Here is a 19,859-nt window from a genome sequence, read left to right as displayed (position 1 = left end):
GATGGTTGGACCACTGTGGTCCAGACTCAAATATCTTAAGTACTGGATGGAAGGTGTCGTACAGACGTTCATGTTCCTCAGAGGATGAATCCCTCTGGTTTTGGAGATCTGTGACTTTTCTCAATGCACCACAGTGAGGTTTTCATTTGTGGTTTTGAGTGAAATATATTGGATTGATTGGAGGGACTGCTGTGAAATTTGCTACAAACATGTATTATCTCTTCAGAATTCAATTCAATTCAATTCAATTTTATTTATAAAGCCCAATATCACAAATCACAATTTGCCTCACAGGGCTTTACAACATACGACATCCCTCTGTCCTTATGACCCTCACAGCTGATCAGGAAAAACTCCCCAAAAAACCCTTTAACGGGGAAAAAAACGGTAGAAACCTCAGGAAGAGCAACTGAGGAGGGATCCCTCTTCCAGGACGGACAGATGTGCAATAGATGTCGTACAGAACAGATCAGCATGATAAATTAACAGTAATCCGTATGACACAATGAGACAGAGAGAGAGACAGAGAGAGAGAGAGAGAGATATGCAGGTAATGACAGTAGCTTACAACAACATTATTGAAAGTAATAATATTATAGTTATAGTTCTGGCTACTGTGGTACAATATGTTGAAAGTATGTATTAATATCTGGCAGTATACATGTGTGACAATAGTCATATGTGTATAATAACAGTAGAAGTATGACTAATGACTAATGATGGCAGCAGCAGCAGGAGGCATCTGGCAGGACCACGGCAGCAGCACAACCACACACGTCACGCTGTCCAGGCACCGCTGTGATATGAGTTAATCTGAGAGACAGTGGAGCACAAAGGCTCCGGAGAAGAAGCCGAGTTAGTGACATCCAGAATGGCCGAGTTAGCAAGATGCAGTAATAGAATACAAGAGAGAGAGAGAGAGAAGGAGAGAAGGTGCCCGGTGTATTATAGGGGGGTCCTCCGGCAGACTAGGCCTAAGTCAGCCTAACTAGGGGCTGGTACAGGACAAGCCTGAGCCAGCCCTAACTATAAGCTTTATCAAAGAGGAAAGTCTTAAGTCTAGTCTTAAATGTGGAGACGGTGTCTGCCTCCCGGATCGTAACAGGAAGATGATTCCACAGGAGAGGAGCCTGATAGCTGAAGGCTCTGGCTCCTGATCTGCTTTTGGAGACTTTAGGGACCACGAGTAACCCTGCGTTCTCAGAGCGCAGTGTTCTGGTGGGATAATATGGCACTATGAGCTCTCTAAATCTGGATTTTACAGGGAGCCAGTGCAGAGAAGCTAAAACAGGAGAAATATGATCTCGTTTCTTAGTTCCTGTTAGTACACGTGCTGCTGCATTCTGAATTAGCTGGAGAGTTTTTAAGGACTTACTAGAGCTACCTGATAATAGAGAGTTAAAGTAATCCAGCCTTGAGGTAACAAAAGCGTGGACCAGTTTTTCTGCGTCTTTTCGGGTCAGGATAGGCCTAATTTTTGCAATATTACGCAGATGAAAAAATGCAGTCCGCGAGGTTTGTTTTAAATGAGAATTAAAAGACAAATCTTGATCAAATGTTACTCCGAGGTTTCTTACGGTAGTGCTAGAGGCCAGAGCAATGCCATCTAGAGAAACTATGTCATCAGATAAAGACTCTCTGAGTTGTTTGGGGCCAAGAACAATAACTTCAGTTTTGTCTGAATTTAACATCAGGAAATTGGTGCTCATCCAAGTTTTTATGTCTTTAAGGCAGTTAGGGAGTTTAGTTAATTGATTACTTTCTTCTGGCTTCATCGATAAATACAACTGAGTATCATCCGCATAACAATGGAAATTTATAGAGTGATTTCTAATGATGTTACCTAAAGGAAGCATATATAGAGTAAATAGGATTGGTCCGAGCACAGAACCTTGCGGAACTCCAAAACAAACTTTGGTACGTAAGGATGATTCATTATGAACATCAACAAACTGAAAATGATCAGATAAATAAGATTTAAACCAGCTTAGTGCAGAACCTTTTAGGCCAATTAAGTGATCCAGTCTCTGCAGTAGAATTTGATGGTCAGTTGTGTCAAACGCCACACTAAGATCTAATAAAACAAGTACAGAGACAAGTCCTTTGTCTGAAGCAATCAGAAGATCATTTGTAATTTTAACTAGTGCTGTCTCAGTGCTATGATGCACTCTAAATCCTGACTGAAATTCCTCAAATAAATTATTATCATGGAGAAAATCACACAGCTGGTCTGCGACTACTTTCTCAAGGATCTTTGACATAAAGGGAAGATTAGATATTGGTCTATAGTTGGCTAACACCTCTGGATCCAGGGTGGGCTTTTTTAGTAGAGGTTTAATTACAGCTACCTTAAAAGACTGTGGTACATAGCCTGTTAATAAGGATATATTGATCATATCTAATATATGAGTGTTAACTAAAGGTAAGACCTCCTTAAGTAGCCTAGTTGGGATGGGGTCTAAGAGACACGTTGATGATTTAGATGAAGAAATCACTGCGGTCAATTCTTGAAGAGAAATTGGTGAGAAGCAATCTAAATATATATTAGGTCTTACAGCTGTGTTTGAGGTTAGATAGGTACTATCTGAGGACAGGAGGTCATGAATTTTGCCTCTAATAGTTAGAATGAGGTGAGACATCTTTGACAGTCGTATGACTTTAGCTCAGTATGTCTGTTTATGACTAAATACCTGCAGAAGGCCTGTCATAGTAATTATGTTATTGACTTATCGTATGATACATGGACCTTGATCATTTTACAGAGCTCCATATTACCCGTTGTGTTTATGTGTGCATTTGTTTACCTACAAATGTCACCAGCGTTGGGGTAACGGGTTACAGAAGTAACGGTTTATAGTAATATATTTATTTTTAGCAGAAACAAAGAAAGGAAACTGGTTACCAACAGAATTTCAGGTAATATTACATTTACAATGTCACATAACGGGTCGTCGAACAAAATTAAGTGTTTATTGTTTTTGTATTTCATCCATGCTGATCCACACCGCTTTGCTTCTGCCAGTGCACCACCAGAACAAATATCCTCCGAAGGTATTTGTGTCTTTTTATGTCATTACGGTCTACATTGTAGAAGGCAACATATTCTTATAGAGCGGTTTGTATGATATCCTACTAACTGTATTTAATGTTAAGTTACGGAGGTTAGGTTTAGGAAGAGAAACCTGGTAAGGATGCACCTTAAAATTCTCAAATATACTCAAACTTCACATGAATCCCAACACGCGATTCCAGGGAAAAAGTCCTGGGCAAAAGTCTGTTTGTTTGTGACCCATCCATCCCAACCTGGTTCCTGGCAAGTGCTCGGGGCTTTACTGTCGTCAGTGCATTGGTCACATGATGGCAGCCTTTTAGAGTATGTGGAATATGTACAAATTTGGGCGCATTGCTTTTGGTAGGAACACATACGAAAAATTTGTCAGAACAGGCTGTAGAAGGATCCCGGTGATCGGCACATCTTTGTGATGTCATCAAATGTCTGTTAGTATGTTGGATGTTTCCACTCACATCTCGTACAACTCATGAACAGCGCTGGCACACTGTCCATTCTTATACACAACTTGCTGATGTTGTTGTAGCTGATCAGCAGGCGGGTCTTTCAACTCCGGAATATTAACTTGCGCTTGTCATAGTGACTGACTCGCACGCCATTCTGTTTGTTGTGCTAACCTGAGCATTTGTTTATTGTGTTTCATATGACAGGCCCACAAATATTAATCCATATCTCATAATTGATCAGACTTTGGTTCTCTGCCTCACCCTCCCTGTGTGTGCCCAAGGGCATCCATGTTTTCACAGACATGGATGTAAACCGTGTATCTTGACTAGTTCACGGAGGAACACAACCGCAAGATGCTAATTCTAGTTTATCATTAAGTTCAGTCACACTTGTTTTGACAAATAAATACTATTATTTTAAAGGTATTCATGAAATTTGTAAATTTATTTTATGACTGTTGTTAAAATGGCTTTACATTTGCTGAAGACGGCATTATGACTTCTTTAGGTCTCAAAACTCAAGGTTTAGGTGTTGGGACTCAACTTGGGACTTGAGTGAAAAGACTTGTGACTTTCAAAACAACGACTCTGACACTGTTAATAACACGGACTAAGATGGTGAACATGGTAAACGTTATACCTACCGTTGCTGTGTGCCTGAGTGCAGCTTCACGGAGCTGTCAGCGTGGCAGATTCTCTGTTCTCCTTCACTCTCACCGTTCATCTTAGTTTGGAATCGCTTTAGTTTTATTCAGCGAGCTGCCGTGACTCAGGAAAAGCTGTGATGAAGCTCATGACTCGTAGCTGATGCAGCTCTCTGCACAACAGATTATTATTTAAATGCATCAGGTGAGTGTATGGCTGTTTCCTCTGCATATTCAACTGAAGTGTTAGACGTGTGTGTGTGTGTGTGTGTGTGTGTGTGTGTGTGTGCGTGTGTGTGACAGTACACCATCTGTGTGTTTTGGCCACAGGTCATTTGGCCAGCTTCACTGCCATAACGTTCCACACCATTTACTCAAATCAGACAACTGCTACCTAGCTGTCTGCCTCACACACATACACACACACACACACACACACACACACACACATCAATCACTGAGCTTCAGGGTGAAAAGTTGGATTTATAAATAAACTTTATAAAGGGATTTGCATGCCGACAGTTATGAAATGCAGGACAAATTTTAACTCGGGTTCTCAGACTTCCTCGTGTCCACTGTCAGCACACAGATGCACACAGACGGGGCACCGAATCAGTGTGTAAAATAAGATTGCACTTCCATCAGTTTGCCAAAACAGTCACTTTCTTTATTTCCAAAAATAACTACAGAAAATTTCAAACGTACCTTATACAAGAGTACGAAAAAAAAAATGTTATTGAAACATGATTGAAGTGATTCTGTTTCCTCACAGTTCAGCTGCTTTATGTAACTCACTATGAGTTGTTTTCATAGCTATTCACTGCACGATGTTTCAGGAAACAGCCTGTCAGGAAAGTTTAATAAAAAGGCTTAAATTTGCTTAACTCTGAGAGTCAGTGTGGCTCTTCGGGATTAGCTGAGACAGCACAGACTCTGTCCAAACACACCAGTAGTCCTTAAATTATATTCTCCCTGACTCTACAACAACAGCTTTAAATTTCGAGTCATGTTTTATTCTTCACATGGCTGCTCAAGCAATCATCAACAGAAATCATTACCACGGAGGAAGAAAAGTCCGATCTAACTGTGTAAATTGAGCTGTGTTTCCTTTTAATTTTACATTCCTGGAGATGGATATCTTTAAAGGGACAGTTCACCCTAAAACCAAAAATACATATGTCTGTCTTCTCTCTGGTATAACGGAACTAGATGTCTCAAAAAATGTGTACACTGATTTACAGACGTTTGTTTTCGCCATGTAAATCAATTGGAAAAAGTCTTTTGGGCCTCAGGGCGTCACATGATGGTGTAATTATACTGTTTGGCCACAGCCAAAATTGGCTTCAAAACCCGGCCCACTTCCTGGGGACCAGTGTTGGGTAAGGGTTACTTTAAAAGTAATCAAAGTACATTACTGCGTTACTTTTTAAAAAAGTAACCAGTTACTTTACTGCATTACTCCCTGAGTAAAGTGACTCAATTACTTTAAAAGTACTTCCAACGTTACTCCCTGAGAAAAGTAACTCAAGCACTTTTAAAGTACTTTTGAGTATTCAACATTTCCTAATGGGACCACGGGGCGCTAAGCCTACATTTTTTTGTCTCCAAAATTAAAGTTATGGACCACTTGCCCTTCACTGAGATCCAGTTCTCCCATCACAGCCGTCACTTTGACCAGTAGAAACACACAACGATCTGCTGCCGTAGACAACTGTATGACAACAACACCCCAGCGTTTTTAATATTTCCTCTAGGGATGTTACCACACAGAGTAAAAGGGGGAAATGATGGTGTGAAACAGCAGAGGCACTTTGTCAACCCGCTGAGTTAACGTTACTGTCATTAGCATCAAGCTAGCAAACAATGGTACATCCTCACGGTCGGACATAAAGTAATAACATTAACAAATAGCGGCGGGGCTTTTACTCACCACAACTGCAGAGGCTCCCAGCTTCATTTGAAACAAACTACATTATAGACGGTCCGTTATTTATTAATCCCTCTGTGTGTTTATATATTTACTTTTTATCCACTCCGTTGTCTTTGTAAAGTTAACATATCGCACTGTCATTTCAAACTCAACACTTGTTTCAAATTAAAAGCCCCTTATAACCTCGGCTAAGAGAATCCCTCCATTTTCTAAATAGGCTTTTATTCTGAAACATTTGTCAGAACTTCCTGTGGAAGATACAGTAGCTTGATAGTTTACATATGGCGCTTCAAATGTAGCTCCTGCCATCTGCTGACGCTTTTAGGTGAGTACAACAACATGTCGGCTGGCACATGAACACACACAGAGACTCAAATAATAGTAAAATAAAGATAGGACAAGAATAACCCGATGACATCACACACGCCGTGAAAGACAACCGGGGATAATTGGTGAGTACCAGCGTGTAGTGTGTACCAGGCATAATGCAAGTCCTGAGTCTGAAATATGTCTGTCAGCGAGTCCTACTCCACCTGTTTAGACTCCACCGTAGACAACGGCAGTATTTCTCCGACCACGTAGCGAGCCACAAGTTCCGTGGCTTCTTTCAGACTGATAGGTTTAACGTTATCTCTGTTATTAGAACCAAACGACAGCCGTTGCTGTTTCGGAGCTGAAGGACCAGCGTTCTAAAAGTAACGGAAGTAACTGATGTCTTGTTTGAAAATGTACTTAAGTATTTGATTACTCAAACAGCAAATTAACGCATTAGGTTACTTGTTACTGCAAAAAGTAATCAAAGTACTCTAACGCGTTACAAAGTAACGCGTTATACCCAACTCCGCTGAGCACCTGCTCACGGACAAGAGGCTCGTGACATTGTGAGATGTAAACATTAATGGCGTCCTCCTCAGCTGAGCTGTAACAGTAGCTAGCTCAGTGGTGCTAAGTGAGCTCGCAGTAGATGCATGCTTCCTTCTGCACCGTGACAGAGGTTGTACTTTGGTAGAAAGAAAATAGTTCCAACATGAAACTTCTCACAACAAGGTCTGTGGATTTTCTTGAGTAACTGGGTCATGATTTCTGGAAAAGAGACATTGATGTTGAGTTTTTCAGATGTAGTTTTTGGCGCTTTGAGCACCACAAGCCGAGTGCCATCTATTTCTATTACAACAGAGAGAAGGCAGACGTCTCTACAGCCTTATCATTCTGATTGATGATAATATAAATTCTGTAATACTGTGATACTGTGAAACCGAGATGGTTATTGTACTGTGAAAATTTCATACCATTGCAACACTATATAAAACTGCTTTATTTAGTGTTTTTACTGGTTTAAATCAGAAGAGACCTCTATGGATAATTCAGCTCCCAGTAAAACCTCCTGAACATGTGGATCTTAAGTACATCGACATGCCAAACAGCATCAGAGAAACACTGATTTGTAACATGAAACTGCTTTGTCCTGTCTTTTAACCGGTCTACTTCACTCGGTCTGTTTTTGAGAGGAGACCTCTGTGAATAATTCGCCTCCTGATTTTAACGTCCTGAACAATGAACACTGAAGGAATTCTATCCAGGCGAAGTTTCAGCAGGTTGCAAACTTCAGTCCTCACCACTAGATGCCACTAAATCCCCCTAAATCTTACACACTGAACCTTTAAAGGACAACTTCGGTATTTTTCAACCTGGGCTCTATTTCCCCATGTGTATGTGTGCGTATGATTCATGGGTACCACTCGTTCTAAAATTGGTTCAGTATTGAGCTGCGAAACGAGCTAAAACGGGGGCAAGTGCTTTTTTCCACCACTGACCAGTTCAGATCGCCAGTGCTATCTCTGTAGATAGCATATGGTAGCAGCCCTGGGCCAGTGGTGAGTGTCAATGAGTGGAGTCAGCTGTCAGTCAGTGTTGGAGCAGAAAGGCGGAAGTTGTCCCCGCTCGGTATTGTAAATGAGTATGTGTGTGTGAAGTGTGTGTTTTTTCGCCACTGACCAGTTCAGATCGCCAGTGCTATCTCTGTAAATAGCATGCTAACTTAGCCTTTCCCTTACCTCTGGGCTGTGTGATGTCACGAGCTTTGCTCCACTGTGTCTGTAGCTCTCTCTACTCGTGGGACAGCCGTTTCCTTGAGGAAGAGGTGTTTCGGGATTGGATGTCTTCTCTTCTTCGGCTGGCAGTAGTCATCTTGGGAGAAGTGAGCACTGCAGACCCGATGGTCTGCAAGGCGCAGTGTCTGGACAGGAGTGTTAGCATCCATTTGTAGCACAACTAGCCACAACTTCAGCATCTCGCCGTCCGACAAAGGCAGCCTGTGAAAGCTGTATGGGGTGTTGTGCGACATCCTGTTCTTGCGTTCGGGAAAAAGGCCCGTTTATTTGAGCACTCCAAAAACTCCGGTAACACTCCAGGGGGTAGCACGTAAAAGACTCCATCCTCTGACTCTTCTAGCGTAACACACACTTCACACACACATACTCATTTACATTACCAAGCGGGGACGCCATCCCCCTCTCTGCTCCAACACTGACTGACAGCTGACTCCATTTGCCCCCATTACCGTTTTAGCTCGTTTCACAAAGGCAACGTTGTCCTTTAAGAGCCAGCAGGATCACAGAAGTTTGGCTGCAGTCAGTGCTGACACATTACCATCTCATTTAAACTCAATCTGCATCATCTGATCATTCGAATCATGTTTCATATTCAGTTCATCAAAACCAGCAACAGGAACATATCCATTCCCCGCACCGTGTCCAACTACTCGTAAACTACAAACAGTGTGATGAACATTTCTATTTCTTTGCCAGATGGACTTATTTATTCACATCAGGAGGTCGTTGTGCGCTCATGTATAAATGTTGAATTATGGCAATTGTGTAATGTGCTCATATTTATTTCCATAATGTATTTTTTCTGGTCGGGGAGAAAAGCATTTGCCTCCTGTTGAGAGACAGATTGTGTGAAATGAACTCAGCCGCTCGCTTTGCTGTCTTATCCCGCCGCCTTTTTCTTTATCTCTCTCTCTTGTCCTGGCTTTTCTTTTCCATCCTCTCCTCTTTGCTTCTGCCAATCGCTCCGTCTGTCCTCTAACACTCCCTCCCTCCTCGTATCTCTGTCTCGTGTTCTCTGGCTCGGTCAGAAAGTCAGGGTTTAAAAGGTGCTACATGAAAGTGTTTCCTCACAGTGTACAGTAACAGTGGAGTGAGTGATGAAACTCACTGTCTACTGTCTCACAGTAGAATAGATATAGATGGCGTGTCTTCTCTCCTGCGTTATTCTGTAATGACCCCTCTGCCTCTTTTATCTCTTACAGCTGCATATGCATCGATTTAAACAGAAAAAAAGGCCCAACTGTGCAGCTGCTACAGTGTCTGAGTTTTAAACCTACAGAATATGCGTCTATTACATTTACTAAATTATACCATGTTGGATCATTTGATTAACAATCACTGAAAATAAAACTGTAGAATGTAAAATAGTAATGCTTTAAATTCTGATTATGGTTTGAGAACCTTGTGATATAACTCTCCACACACTAAAGACCAGGCAGTTAAAAACTGACCCAGTTTGGATCAGCATCCCAGCTGGCACCGGATGCATTATGACCTCAGAAAGACGTTGGACTCTTAGATCGGACAGACGTTAAATTTGGATCAGAATAAAAATTGGATAAAGCATCATTTATACATCTAACGACGTTAGAATTTCATGTTGTGTTGACATTTTGCAGACTGTTTTGTTTTCCATACCTTACAACAAGATGACGTTGGCGTGAGACGTTTGGAAGATGTTGGATTTTGGTGACTCAACAACACAACACCAACAAAATAGACATTAGATGTTGTGGTCAGCTGACGTCACAACATAAATTCCAAATATCAGCATCTAATGACGATGGTGGCCAGCTGGGATAGCACCAACACAATGCTGTGTTAACTTTGCCCACTTATGACCCAGTGTTGGTGTTATTTTTCTACGTTTCTGTTGGGCAAACCCAAACTCCACCATCCATCCGTCTTCAAGTGCTTATCCAAAGCTGGGTCGTGGGGGCAGCAGGCTGAGCAAACAATTCCAGACGTCCCTCTCCCCAGCAACGCTTTCCAGCTCCTCCTGAAGACCTCCCGAGGCGTTCCCAGACCAGATGAACTGTATAATTCCTCCAGCGTGTTCTGGGTCTGCCCCGGGGCCTCCTACCACTGGGACATGCCTGAAACACCTCCAGCGGGAGGCGCCCAGAAGGATCCTGATCAGATGCCCAAACCACCTCAACTGACTCCTTTCGAGGGGCAGAGGAGGGCAGGAGCAGTGGCTCTACTCCAAACTTCCTCCGGATTTCCAAACTCCTCACCCTATCTCTAAGGCTGATCCCAGACATCCTTCTGAGGAAACCCTTTTCAGCCACTTGTATCTGCAGCCTCATTCATTTGCTCACTATCCAGACCGTAGGGCAGAGATTGGATGTAGATAGACCAGTAAATCGAAAGCTTCGCCTTCCGGCTCAGCTCAGTCTTCACCCCAACAGTCTTGAACAGCACCCGCATCACTGCAGACGCCGCACCAAACCACTGATCCATCTCACACTCCTTTCTACTCTGACTCATGAACAAGACCCGGAGATACTTGAACTACTTCACTTGGGGCAGTAACTTTCTCCCAACCCAGAGGTGGCAATCCACCGGTTTCCGACAGAGAGCCATGACCTCAGATTTGGAGGTGCTGACTCTCTGACTCCTGACCACTTCGCACTTGGTTGCAAACTGCCCCAGTGCATGCTGGAGGTCACGTTGTGATGATGCTAACAGAACCACATCATCTGCAAAAAGCAGAGATGTAATTCCGAGGTCACCAAACCGGACCCCCTACAGACCGTACCCAAACTAAAATGTGGTTATTTTGACTTGTTTCAGACACGACAAGCTTATATTTTACCTTCAAACTGTTAGGTTTAATGTTAATCTTACAAAACAATGTGTATATGACATTTAAATCTGCGAGGGATTAATGTACTATAAACAGTTAGCAAAAGTTATTTGTTGTCCAACATAGAAGTTAGCGTGTTGGCCTTTTTTAGCGTTAACTAGTTTGTCCAAAGTGTTGTCTGATGGTGTCGGAAGCCAAAAGTGTTTATAGCTGCACACTCAGAAGCAGGTCGCAGTAGAGACGAACAAGACATGGTAATCGTTAAAATATGGAGAAAAGGCACTCATAAAAAAAAAACCCAAAAGCGACAGAAATAGTTCTCTAACGAAAAAAAGAGAGTCTGGGAGAGACAAGCTCACTTTTACACCTTAACTCAGCTGGCTAATTGCTGCATGACTGTTGGATCACCAGTTTCTTTAGAACAATTCTGACGTCAGCACAGGTTTCTGGAGCTGTTGGAGCTTCCAGCATGCAGCTCTGATGGAGCATACTGGTTGCTATACTTCATATTCTGTGTGCGGTTGTAACTAATGTTTATTCTCTGTTTGCTTCCCTGCAGCATATCTAACTTCACCCCTAAAGTGGGAGAGAAGGACACCCAGAGAGCGATTCGACAAGCCTTCAACGTGTGGCAGGCGGTCACTCCGCTCTCCTTCCAGGTCAGAGGAAACAACAGACATTTCAGATTTACATTATCACTAATGGACAGTTCTCTTCTTACAGTAGCTTCACTGGTGTGTCGCCATTTGATATTTTTGTGAGGTCTTACTTTTAATTTTAAAGGTATTCAGGGTATCAAGATCAAATTATATAAATATGTTTATGCCTTCATGCCGGTGATAGCCATGGCCGGAGGCAGTATCTTTTTTATGGTTGGTTTTAAAATGTCTGTGAAGCATCTGTGTATTAGAACTTGTAGCTTCTTTGCAGTAACATCCATATTTAAGGTTGTGTTCAGTGTCATGTCTACATGTGAGTCTGGACGGACTTGGAAGTAAACTGTAACTGCAAGGCAGTAACTGTAGTTTTCACTCTGTGTGTCTGTATGTTTCTCACTTGACTTTCTCACTCTGCTCCTCTCGTGTGCCGTTCAGGAGGTGCCGTACTCAGAGATCAAGAACGAGGGTAAGGAGGCTGACATCATGATCTTCTTCGCCTCGGGTTTCCATGGTGACAGCTCTCCTTTTGACGGAGAGGGGGGTTTCCTGGCCCACGCCTACTTCCCTGGCGCCGGCATCGGAGGAGACACACACTTTGACTCTGACGAGCCCTGGACACTGGGCAACGCCAACCATGATGGTGAGACTTTCCTTAAAATGTAATGAATTAGATTCTTTGTACTTGGTCAGTCAAATACTTCAGCTTTATTTGGACTGAACTTATTTCTCAAAGGGAGGTGAGGTGATTTAAGACTGGCCTGTCAGGAGTGTGCGTGTTTCAACCCCACAACAGTAGTAATTACAGCCCCGCCATCTTCTGAAATGTTGTTCAGTAAACTCTCTGGTCCGTCTTTAAGGACAGTCCAGGTTAGGGTTAAACTTTCTGTAGGTTTAATGCTAAAATGGAAGGTCTGGAGGGACAAGTCTGCCCATCCGGAGAGCCGGGGCACAAAACCCCTCGGGAAGAAAATGACAAAGTCCACAACTTCACCTTCAGGGGTGTGTGGACACTGGAGAAAAGCCAACATGCCATCCAATGCAAAGTCACCAGTCGCCATCCCCTTGAGGCCAGGCCCCAGCTCAACCCTAACCTCAGTGCTGCCAGCAGCATATGCTTGTCTCACAAGTACACACGGCCGGTACAGTGAAACTGCGAATGGTTAGATGGTTCAGTCAGTAATGGTTCCTTCGATCGCTCCAGCGTTACGTGGATAACTGTTTCAATTCTCAAACTATTACATGACAACGAGTGCTGACCTCTGGGTATGCATGCCTTTTTTGGCAGTCGTGCTGGCTTGGCTTGGCTTGGTTTGGGCCGTCAGCCCAGCATGGCAGGGATTTGCGTCTCCATTCCAACATGGCTGCCTGCTTGAAGGTGTGTCTTAAACTGATGACAGCTTGTCTTGAGTGATGACGTTTAAAAACACCAGACTGATCCATGGCTAAAGTCCCCGGTTATTTTTGCTGCGTGTTCTTCCACAGCAGGGCAGGTTAAAGAAGTTTACCTGTTGGAGGTGAGCTGTTTGCAGAGGTGCAGCAAGAGCCTGTTGTCTGCAGCTCTTCATCAACATCTCACTGTGACTGCGGTCAGCAAGACTTCACCGCTACTCGCTTGAGGGCAGGTGGCCTGGCTTTTGGACCTACTCCTGAGAAGGTCCATCTCCGGCGTGGCTTTGCGTGGCATGGCTCGTCTAAACTGACAATGGGAACACAAATCTGTGCGGCGTGGCTTTACTCGGTACGGCCAAGAGTGACAATGGAAAGAGAGTATAGATAACTTCAAGCCAATCGCTGGCTCTTGTAGCGTTGACAGCTCATTCAAATGTCGGCCCTATCGACTTTCAATGGTACTTTCTGTGCCTGCCATGGTGACCATGGGTAACAGGGCATCAGGGTTTGATCCCGGAGAGGGAGCTTGAGAAATGGCTACCACATCCAAGGAAGGCAGCAGGCGTGCATATTACCCACTCCCGACTCTGAGAGGTGACGAAACAATATCACGGAGTGAATGTTTAAAACAACAGCACAACTTATTTTATTATTTCAACTGTAACCTTGAGAGAATCAAGGACTGTCTGAATCAAGTCAGTGTTGAAGTGTGTAAAATGAATGACAGCTGAAGTACCAACTGATTAAATTAATATTTATTATTTGTTAATATATCATTTGTATATAAAATGCTTTTAATGTGAAGTGTCCTCGGTCCTCGCTTCGCTATCTTTGAGCTCCACACTGTTTAGTCATTGGATAAAAAATGGAGGGGGGAAAAAAATCACTTCACTTTGTAGTTTTTTTTTCTTTCTTCGTCTATCTCTGTTTGACATATGACTTATGCCAGATTCCCTCTGCTTGAATAACTAACGTGTTGATAGAGAGGGAGAGACGCAGAGAGGGGGAGTGATGGAGGGGGAGAGGAATCTGGTTGGAGAGATTAGCAGAAAAGAGAATTAGCTTTGACAGAGAAGCTCTAAATTTGCCATACCACATTACAGCGAGTGTGTACGTCTCATTCCAGTACGAACTGTCCCAGGAAATCTCTCTCAGCATTCATGCATCAAGGCTGTTTGATTTCAGTGAAGCCGAGTTTGTGCACACACATGCGTTCGTTTAATACTGCTGATTTTGTCAGTATATATTATATATGGTCTTAAGAGTATAGACCGAACCAGTTAATCATCTATCAGTGTGTGTGTGTGTGTGTGTGTGTGTGTGTGTGTGTGTGCGTGCGGTCACCCAGGTGCTCTCGTGCACACCCTCAGGAGCGTCTCTTTATCTCTAAAATCCCTCCACACACAGACAGACACACTGAGTAATTGAAAGATTGGAAACTAGATAGTGAGACGGCAAAGTTCTCAGACGCCACGGAAACTAATTCACAGTATCAGCTTCAGAAGGACGTCGCGAGGACAAACAGGCCTCGTCTTTACCTCGGCTTTATAACCAGTTTTTTTTTTCCTGTCACTGCTGAGGGACGGCGTCTGCGACTGACCTGTTAACACTGGCACAAGAGAGACGAAAAACACATCAAAGACACAAACAGCTGAATGCAAACCATCTGTCTCCCGTTCTGTCATGTGATGATGGCTCTAAATGAAAAGTCAAAGGCTCTGCAAAGTCATAAGAATTTATCTCGTGGGGACCTTTAACGTCTGCAGAAAACTTCACGGTAATCAAACCATCAATCCAAAAGTGTCAGCCTGATGGAGGCGCCAGAGGAAAAGTCAGGGCATCACCAAATTCAGCAGGATTCATCCTTTGCGGACTATTAAAGGAATAGTTTGGATTTTTTTTAAAGTGGGGTTGTATGGGGCACTTATCCATAGACAGTAGATGTGTGTGATATACAGACCAAAGTCACTGAATGTAACAATCTCATTTTCCAGGCCTGGAAAAGTCATTGAACATTTTGGAAAAGTCATGGCATTTTGTTGGGTGAAATGAAATTGTTACAGTAATCTTCCGTGGATAAACTTCCGCGTAATGTAGCAAATTTATTTTCAGTAGCTAACGATGTCATGCAGCTCGACTACACGTCGACGTGTGACGTTTTGTTAACAGTCATGAATGTTTCGCCCTTGTTTGTCAACGACCTTTTTTCCATGAGGAAAACACATGATGTCAAGCTAAACATAGATCTTGAGAATAAAAACTAGGACAAAATCTATGATTCATTTTCGTTGATATGACAAGGCGTGATGAAAATGTTAGCGGTGGACTATCAGACATTGAAACCCAAGAACAGCCGTGCTTGTTACTGTCATCAAATGCTAGCAGTTAGCGCTTTATATTTAAACATTTTTTTGTTGTTGTTGTTTTTTGGTCTTGTTAATTGATTATTGTTTACTTTTGTCTAGGGCTGACCCAAAAAATTTGAAGCTTCGAAGCTTCGTTCGATGGCATGGGATTCGATTGTGAAAAAAAAAATTCGAAGCTTCGGCGCTTTTTTTTTTTTCCATTTTTTTGGGGGAGGCCTTAAACGCAACACTAACCCCCACCAGTCGAATACTGACAACGAGCGCACTCAGAGCTGGCAGACGTGTTCGAGAGGTCATCAGATGTGTGGTTGCACTTTAAAATATGCCCCGACAACCCCCAGAAAGCAGAGTGCCAGATTTGCCAAAAGCAATTGGCATATCACAACTCAACAACAAATTTGGGAAATCACTTGAAAAACGTAAGTAGTAATTAAAAAAGAAAAAATCTCAGACAAGGAAATAGAAAGCCCAGCGCGCAATGGAGACCTATTATCCTGCTTGAACACAGACGACTAAATACTTTCAACAATGTGACTCAAAATAATGATAAAATAGATTTTATTGATGTAAAATATGCATTTTCCAGTTCCACCAGTCCGCTCTGAGTCTGGTGTCAGAGACACTTCTGATGCTCTGAGTTGCGCATCTGTTTGATTGTGCTGCAGTGTGCGCCAAGGGTTTTAATTTAGTGTTCAATCAAAAGTTAAACACTACTTATCACCGAGCATTAGTGTTTTTTCGTTTGTGAATATTTTTATCTTAATTCTAGTGTTGGAAGAAACTACGTTTTCGCCACAGGACATAATAATTTAAAGGACAGTACTGTTGTGGATATTTCAGTTGGGAAAGGATGGTGACACTCGATAGAGAGGAGTGGAATTTAAGTTATATAAGTTATATGATTCATGTATTTATATTAATATATCTTATTTAACTTGATCATTCATAAAATACTGATGTTGGGCTTGTCTATCTGATATGTGTGTTGTGGTTTGTTTGTTTTGTTCTTGTTTTGTTTGTCGATAAGATTGTGGGTCTTTGTTGTTGTTTTTTTTGTATGTTGTATATGCTTGAAAAAGCAAATAAAATCTTTTAAAAAGAAAACCAAACAAATGCTAGCAGTTAGCTCCACTCGCAGCCAGCAGCTGCCGAACTCCACTCAGTCCGGACTGGAGAAGGTTTGTGGGTTGATGGTGTTTGACAGGCAGGTAGGAGGCTCAGTTATCTGTGAGTGTAGCTGTGCTGTAAGTAAACAGGCTGAACTCAGATCAGTTTAGTTTGAATCACCAACTCTGTGAGAGGACGCCAGTTTAAACCTCCAGACTAACATGTTGCACATGAAGTCAAATGACAGTTTGGAAGTGTGCACAAATTATTTGTCTAAATGAAATTCTCTCTAATCTCTGGTACATGAATCAGCCTCACTGGATTAGTTTAAAGAGAAACCTATAGAAAACATGTGGACTAAAAGTTGACTAAAATGTTTTGAATTTTCGTTGACTAAAACTATGAAGGATAAAAATTACTAACTAACATTTTCATCTCCAGACTAAATCTAAAACAGCTGTCAAAGTTAACACTGCCCTCCATGTATGCCCGCTAGTTGAAATGATGTTTTAATGGAGTTTGAATCTGATATGTCAGAAAAGCGCCAGGTAGGGGTGGGGGGAAAAAATCAATTTCTAGATGCATCGAGACTCTGTCTAGAACGAGGCGAGCATCGATGTGGAAAATTCATAATCAATTTTAATTTTATTTTTATATTTATTTTTCAAATTACCGTAACTCCTCGACCATTCACGCTATCGATGTAATTCCAACAGATTCTGAAAGCTGGGAAGCGGAGCTATACGGTACATTACGGTAGTGATGTCATTGCCTGTGAAGGAGGGGGGGAAAGTGAACACAGCAGGAGGAGAGTGCAAGTTGGAGTGTTTTAGCTATGTTTTAGTGGAGTTTGGGTGGCGTTTTCCTTGTAAATAATATTTAGGAACAGGAGAGTCCCGTTGAGATTTGTGGATGAGGAGGATGGACTGGAAGAGACTGGTGGAGTGTAGTCATCTCAACCACAGTAAGTAATACAGTTTGTATGCACTGGATATGTATTACCAGCTTTATTACAATAACGTTTTTCAATATCTAGTGTAAATTTTCTTATTGTGAGGTGCCTAGAGATTCCCACCTCTATCACCAGACAAGTGGGGCAAAATGTATGTATTATAGGTCCTTAAAAGTCATGGACAAGTTTTGAATTTTTGTACATGAAAATGTGTGGGAACCCTGAAGCCACTTTGTCCCTGTGCAGACTTTACCTAATGCAGCTCTTCATTCTGTGCAGTGTGGAGAGGAAGCTACGTTATGCCCTTTATCTTAGTGATTTACAGACTTGTTCCAGTGTATCAGTGACGGAGCAAGTGTTGAAGGAATCTGCTAATTGAAAGAATATTTCTCATTTCTTGACAGGAAATTATGTATTTCTATTAAAAATGTACCACATATTAGTGATTTTGGCCGCAGAGAGAAAAATATTCTTGGCAGGTAATTTTTTTGTTCTTCAGCAGAACTTGGCAGGTGAGCCAAAAAGTTAATTTCAGGCGCTGCTTGTACAAAATGATCTCTGGCATGCAAACTCATCTCTGCCAAAAAAAAACGAAGACGAGCATTTCAGCGGGGGAACTGCTGGAGCTGAACAAAGCAGACTCTGTGGACACGTCAAACTGGGATTACTTGAGAGACAGGTTTCATCACAGCGATATCAAACATCGTCTTTATCACAGGCAGGCAGACGGCTGCAGGGGCAAACATGACAGAGGAAGCCGTTATCGTCACTGCGGGGCGCCGCAGCAGACTATAGACCAACCACGGGGGGGGAGGCAGACGCATAGAGAGAGCCCACTGGGAATTCCCTCGAGCCGCTGTACATGAAGTGTACGTCTTGTGCTGTAAAACCATCTTTATCTTTCCCGCGACATGGAAGAAAGGGAGGCGTAGGGAGGGAGGGAGGAGGAGGAGGAGGAGGAGGAGGAGGAGGAGGGCTGTGGTGAGAGATGAAGAGCTGAAAAGGCAGAGAAGAGGCATGAAAGAAACAGCACCAGGGACAGAGGAGTGTGTTTGTGTGTGAAGGTGTGAGAAAGGGGAGAGGTAAATAAAAAACAGACCTACAGAAGGACAAATATTTGAATATTAAACCAATATCGATTTTTATACGCTGAAACCAATCCCCTCCCTGATTTTCAGCCAAACTCGGCCTGTTGGCTGATCGATCCTCCCACAGTTCAGTGTTAATGATTTTTATGCCTCCACACCGGCGACGGCCCTGGTGGGAGGAATTATGTCTTTGGGTTGTCCATCAGTTCGTCCATTCCATTCTCTCGAACGTGATATCTCATGAACACCTTGAGGGAATTTCCTTCATTTTGGCACAAACGTCCACTTATATTCAACAATGGCCTCATTAGAATTTGGCAGTTGAAGGTCAAAGGTCAGAGCGACTTTACAATACATGTTTTTTACCAAAACCCAATATTCCTGCTTAATTATGACAAGATTTCACAAAAAAAGTCTGAGAGGATAAAATGATAAAGTGATGACATTTTATATCCAAAAGGTCAAAGGTCAGCTTCACAGTGACATCACAACGTTCTGCATAAAACACTTATCTGGCCATTATTCAACGTCATATCTCAGGAACACTGACACTGAAGGCCTTTGCGCACTGAGTCATTTTTTTTTTGTCCGAATTTGTCGCACGTCTAAAAATAAAGAGGACCCCATGTCGTGTCAGTCATATTTGCACACTGACTTTGAAACTTTAGTTCGTCATTGAATATTTTGGAACAGGTTCGATTTTGTTTTTCGTATCCGTCGGAGTCTTTAGAGACGTGTGACCAAGAATCAGTGAAGAAAATGTGGCGGCGGGACACAGCCGCGATGAGACAGAGGAACACACAGAATCATCTCATAACTCAGACAGCTACGTTCAACAGGTCAGATAGTGATATTCAGGTGGATGATGATGAAGAGGAGGAGGATGAGGGACGCACACAGAATGTGGAGGACAGCTCCGCCCCTTCATGCAGCTGCGGTGCCAAATGACAGACAGGGAGGAAGTGATGTCAGTCAGGTAGGTAACTCCAGTGGAGAGAGGCAAAGGAGGAAATGTGTCTTTGAACAGAACAGTAAAACTCAACAGACTCAGTGTGCAAAGGCCTTAATCCTGGGTGCTTATTGTATAGATCTTGCGAATGATTGCCACCTCGGAACGACACCTGTGTTTGTTTGTTTTTTTAAATCCTCACATTAAATTAAAAATGGTGCCATTTGCTCTGGGCTGTCTGCCCTCAACAATGCAAACCCATCTCCATCATGATTTTATTTTATTTTATTTTTGGTTAAAACAGTCAGGAGCAAATGAAAACAAAATGACATGCTTATT

General features: G+C 42.5%; 1 protein-coding gene across 1 annotated transcript in view; it reads left to right on the top strand.

Moving 5' to 3' along the window:
- The window catches only part of mmp24 (matrix metallopeptidase 24), a 109,645-nt gene that overhangs the window by 59,125 nt on the left and 30,661 nt on the right, over nt 1-19,859 (top strand). Inside the window, exons 4-5 of the mRNA XM_033625871.2 lie at nt 11,570-11,669; nt 12,105-12,309. Coding sequence (XP_033481762.2) covers nt 11,570-11,669; nt 12,105-12,309 — 305 coding nt within the window. The remainder of the gene's footprint in view (nt 1-11,569; nt 11,670-12,104; nt 12,310-19,859) is intronic.

This window comes from Epinephelus lanceolatus, chromosome 1 (assembly GCF_041903045.1).
Source record: "Epinephelus lanceolatus isolate andai-2023 chromosome 1, ASM4190304v1, whole genome shotgun sequence".
NCBI classification, from domain to species: Eukaryota; Metazoa; Chordata; class Actinopteri; order Perciformes; family Serranidae; genus Epinephelus; species Epinephelus lanceolatus.
Note: the sequence above shows the minus strand (reverse complement) of the source record. Positions and strands in the feature narration are given on the sequence as shown.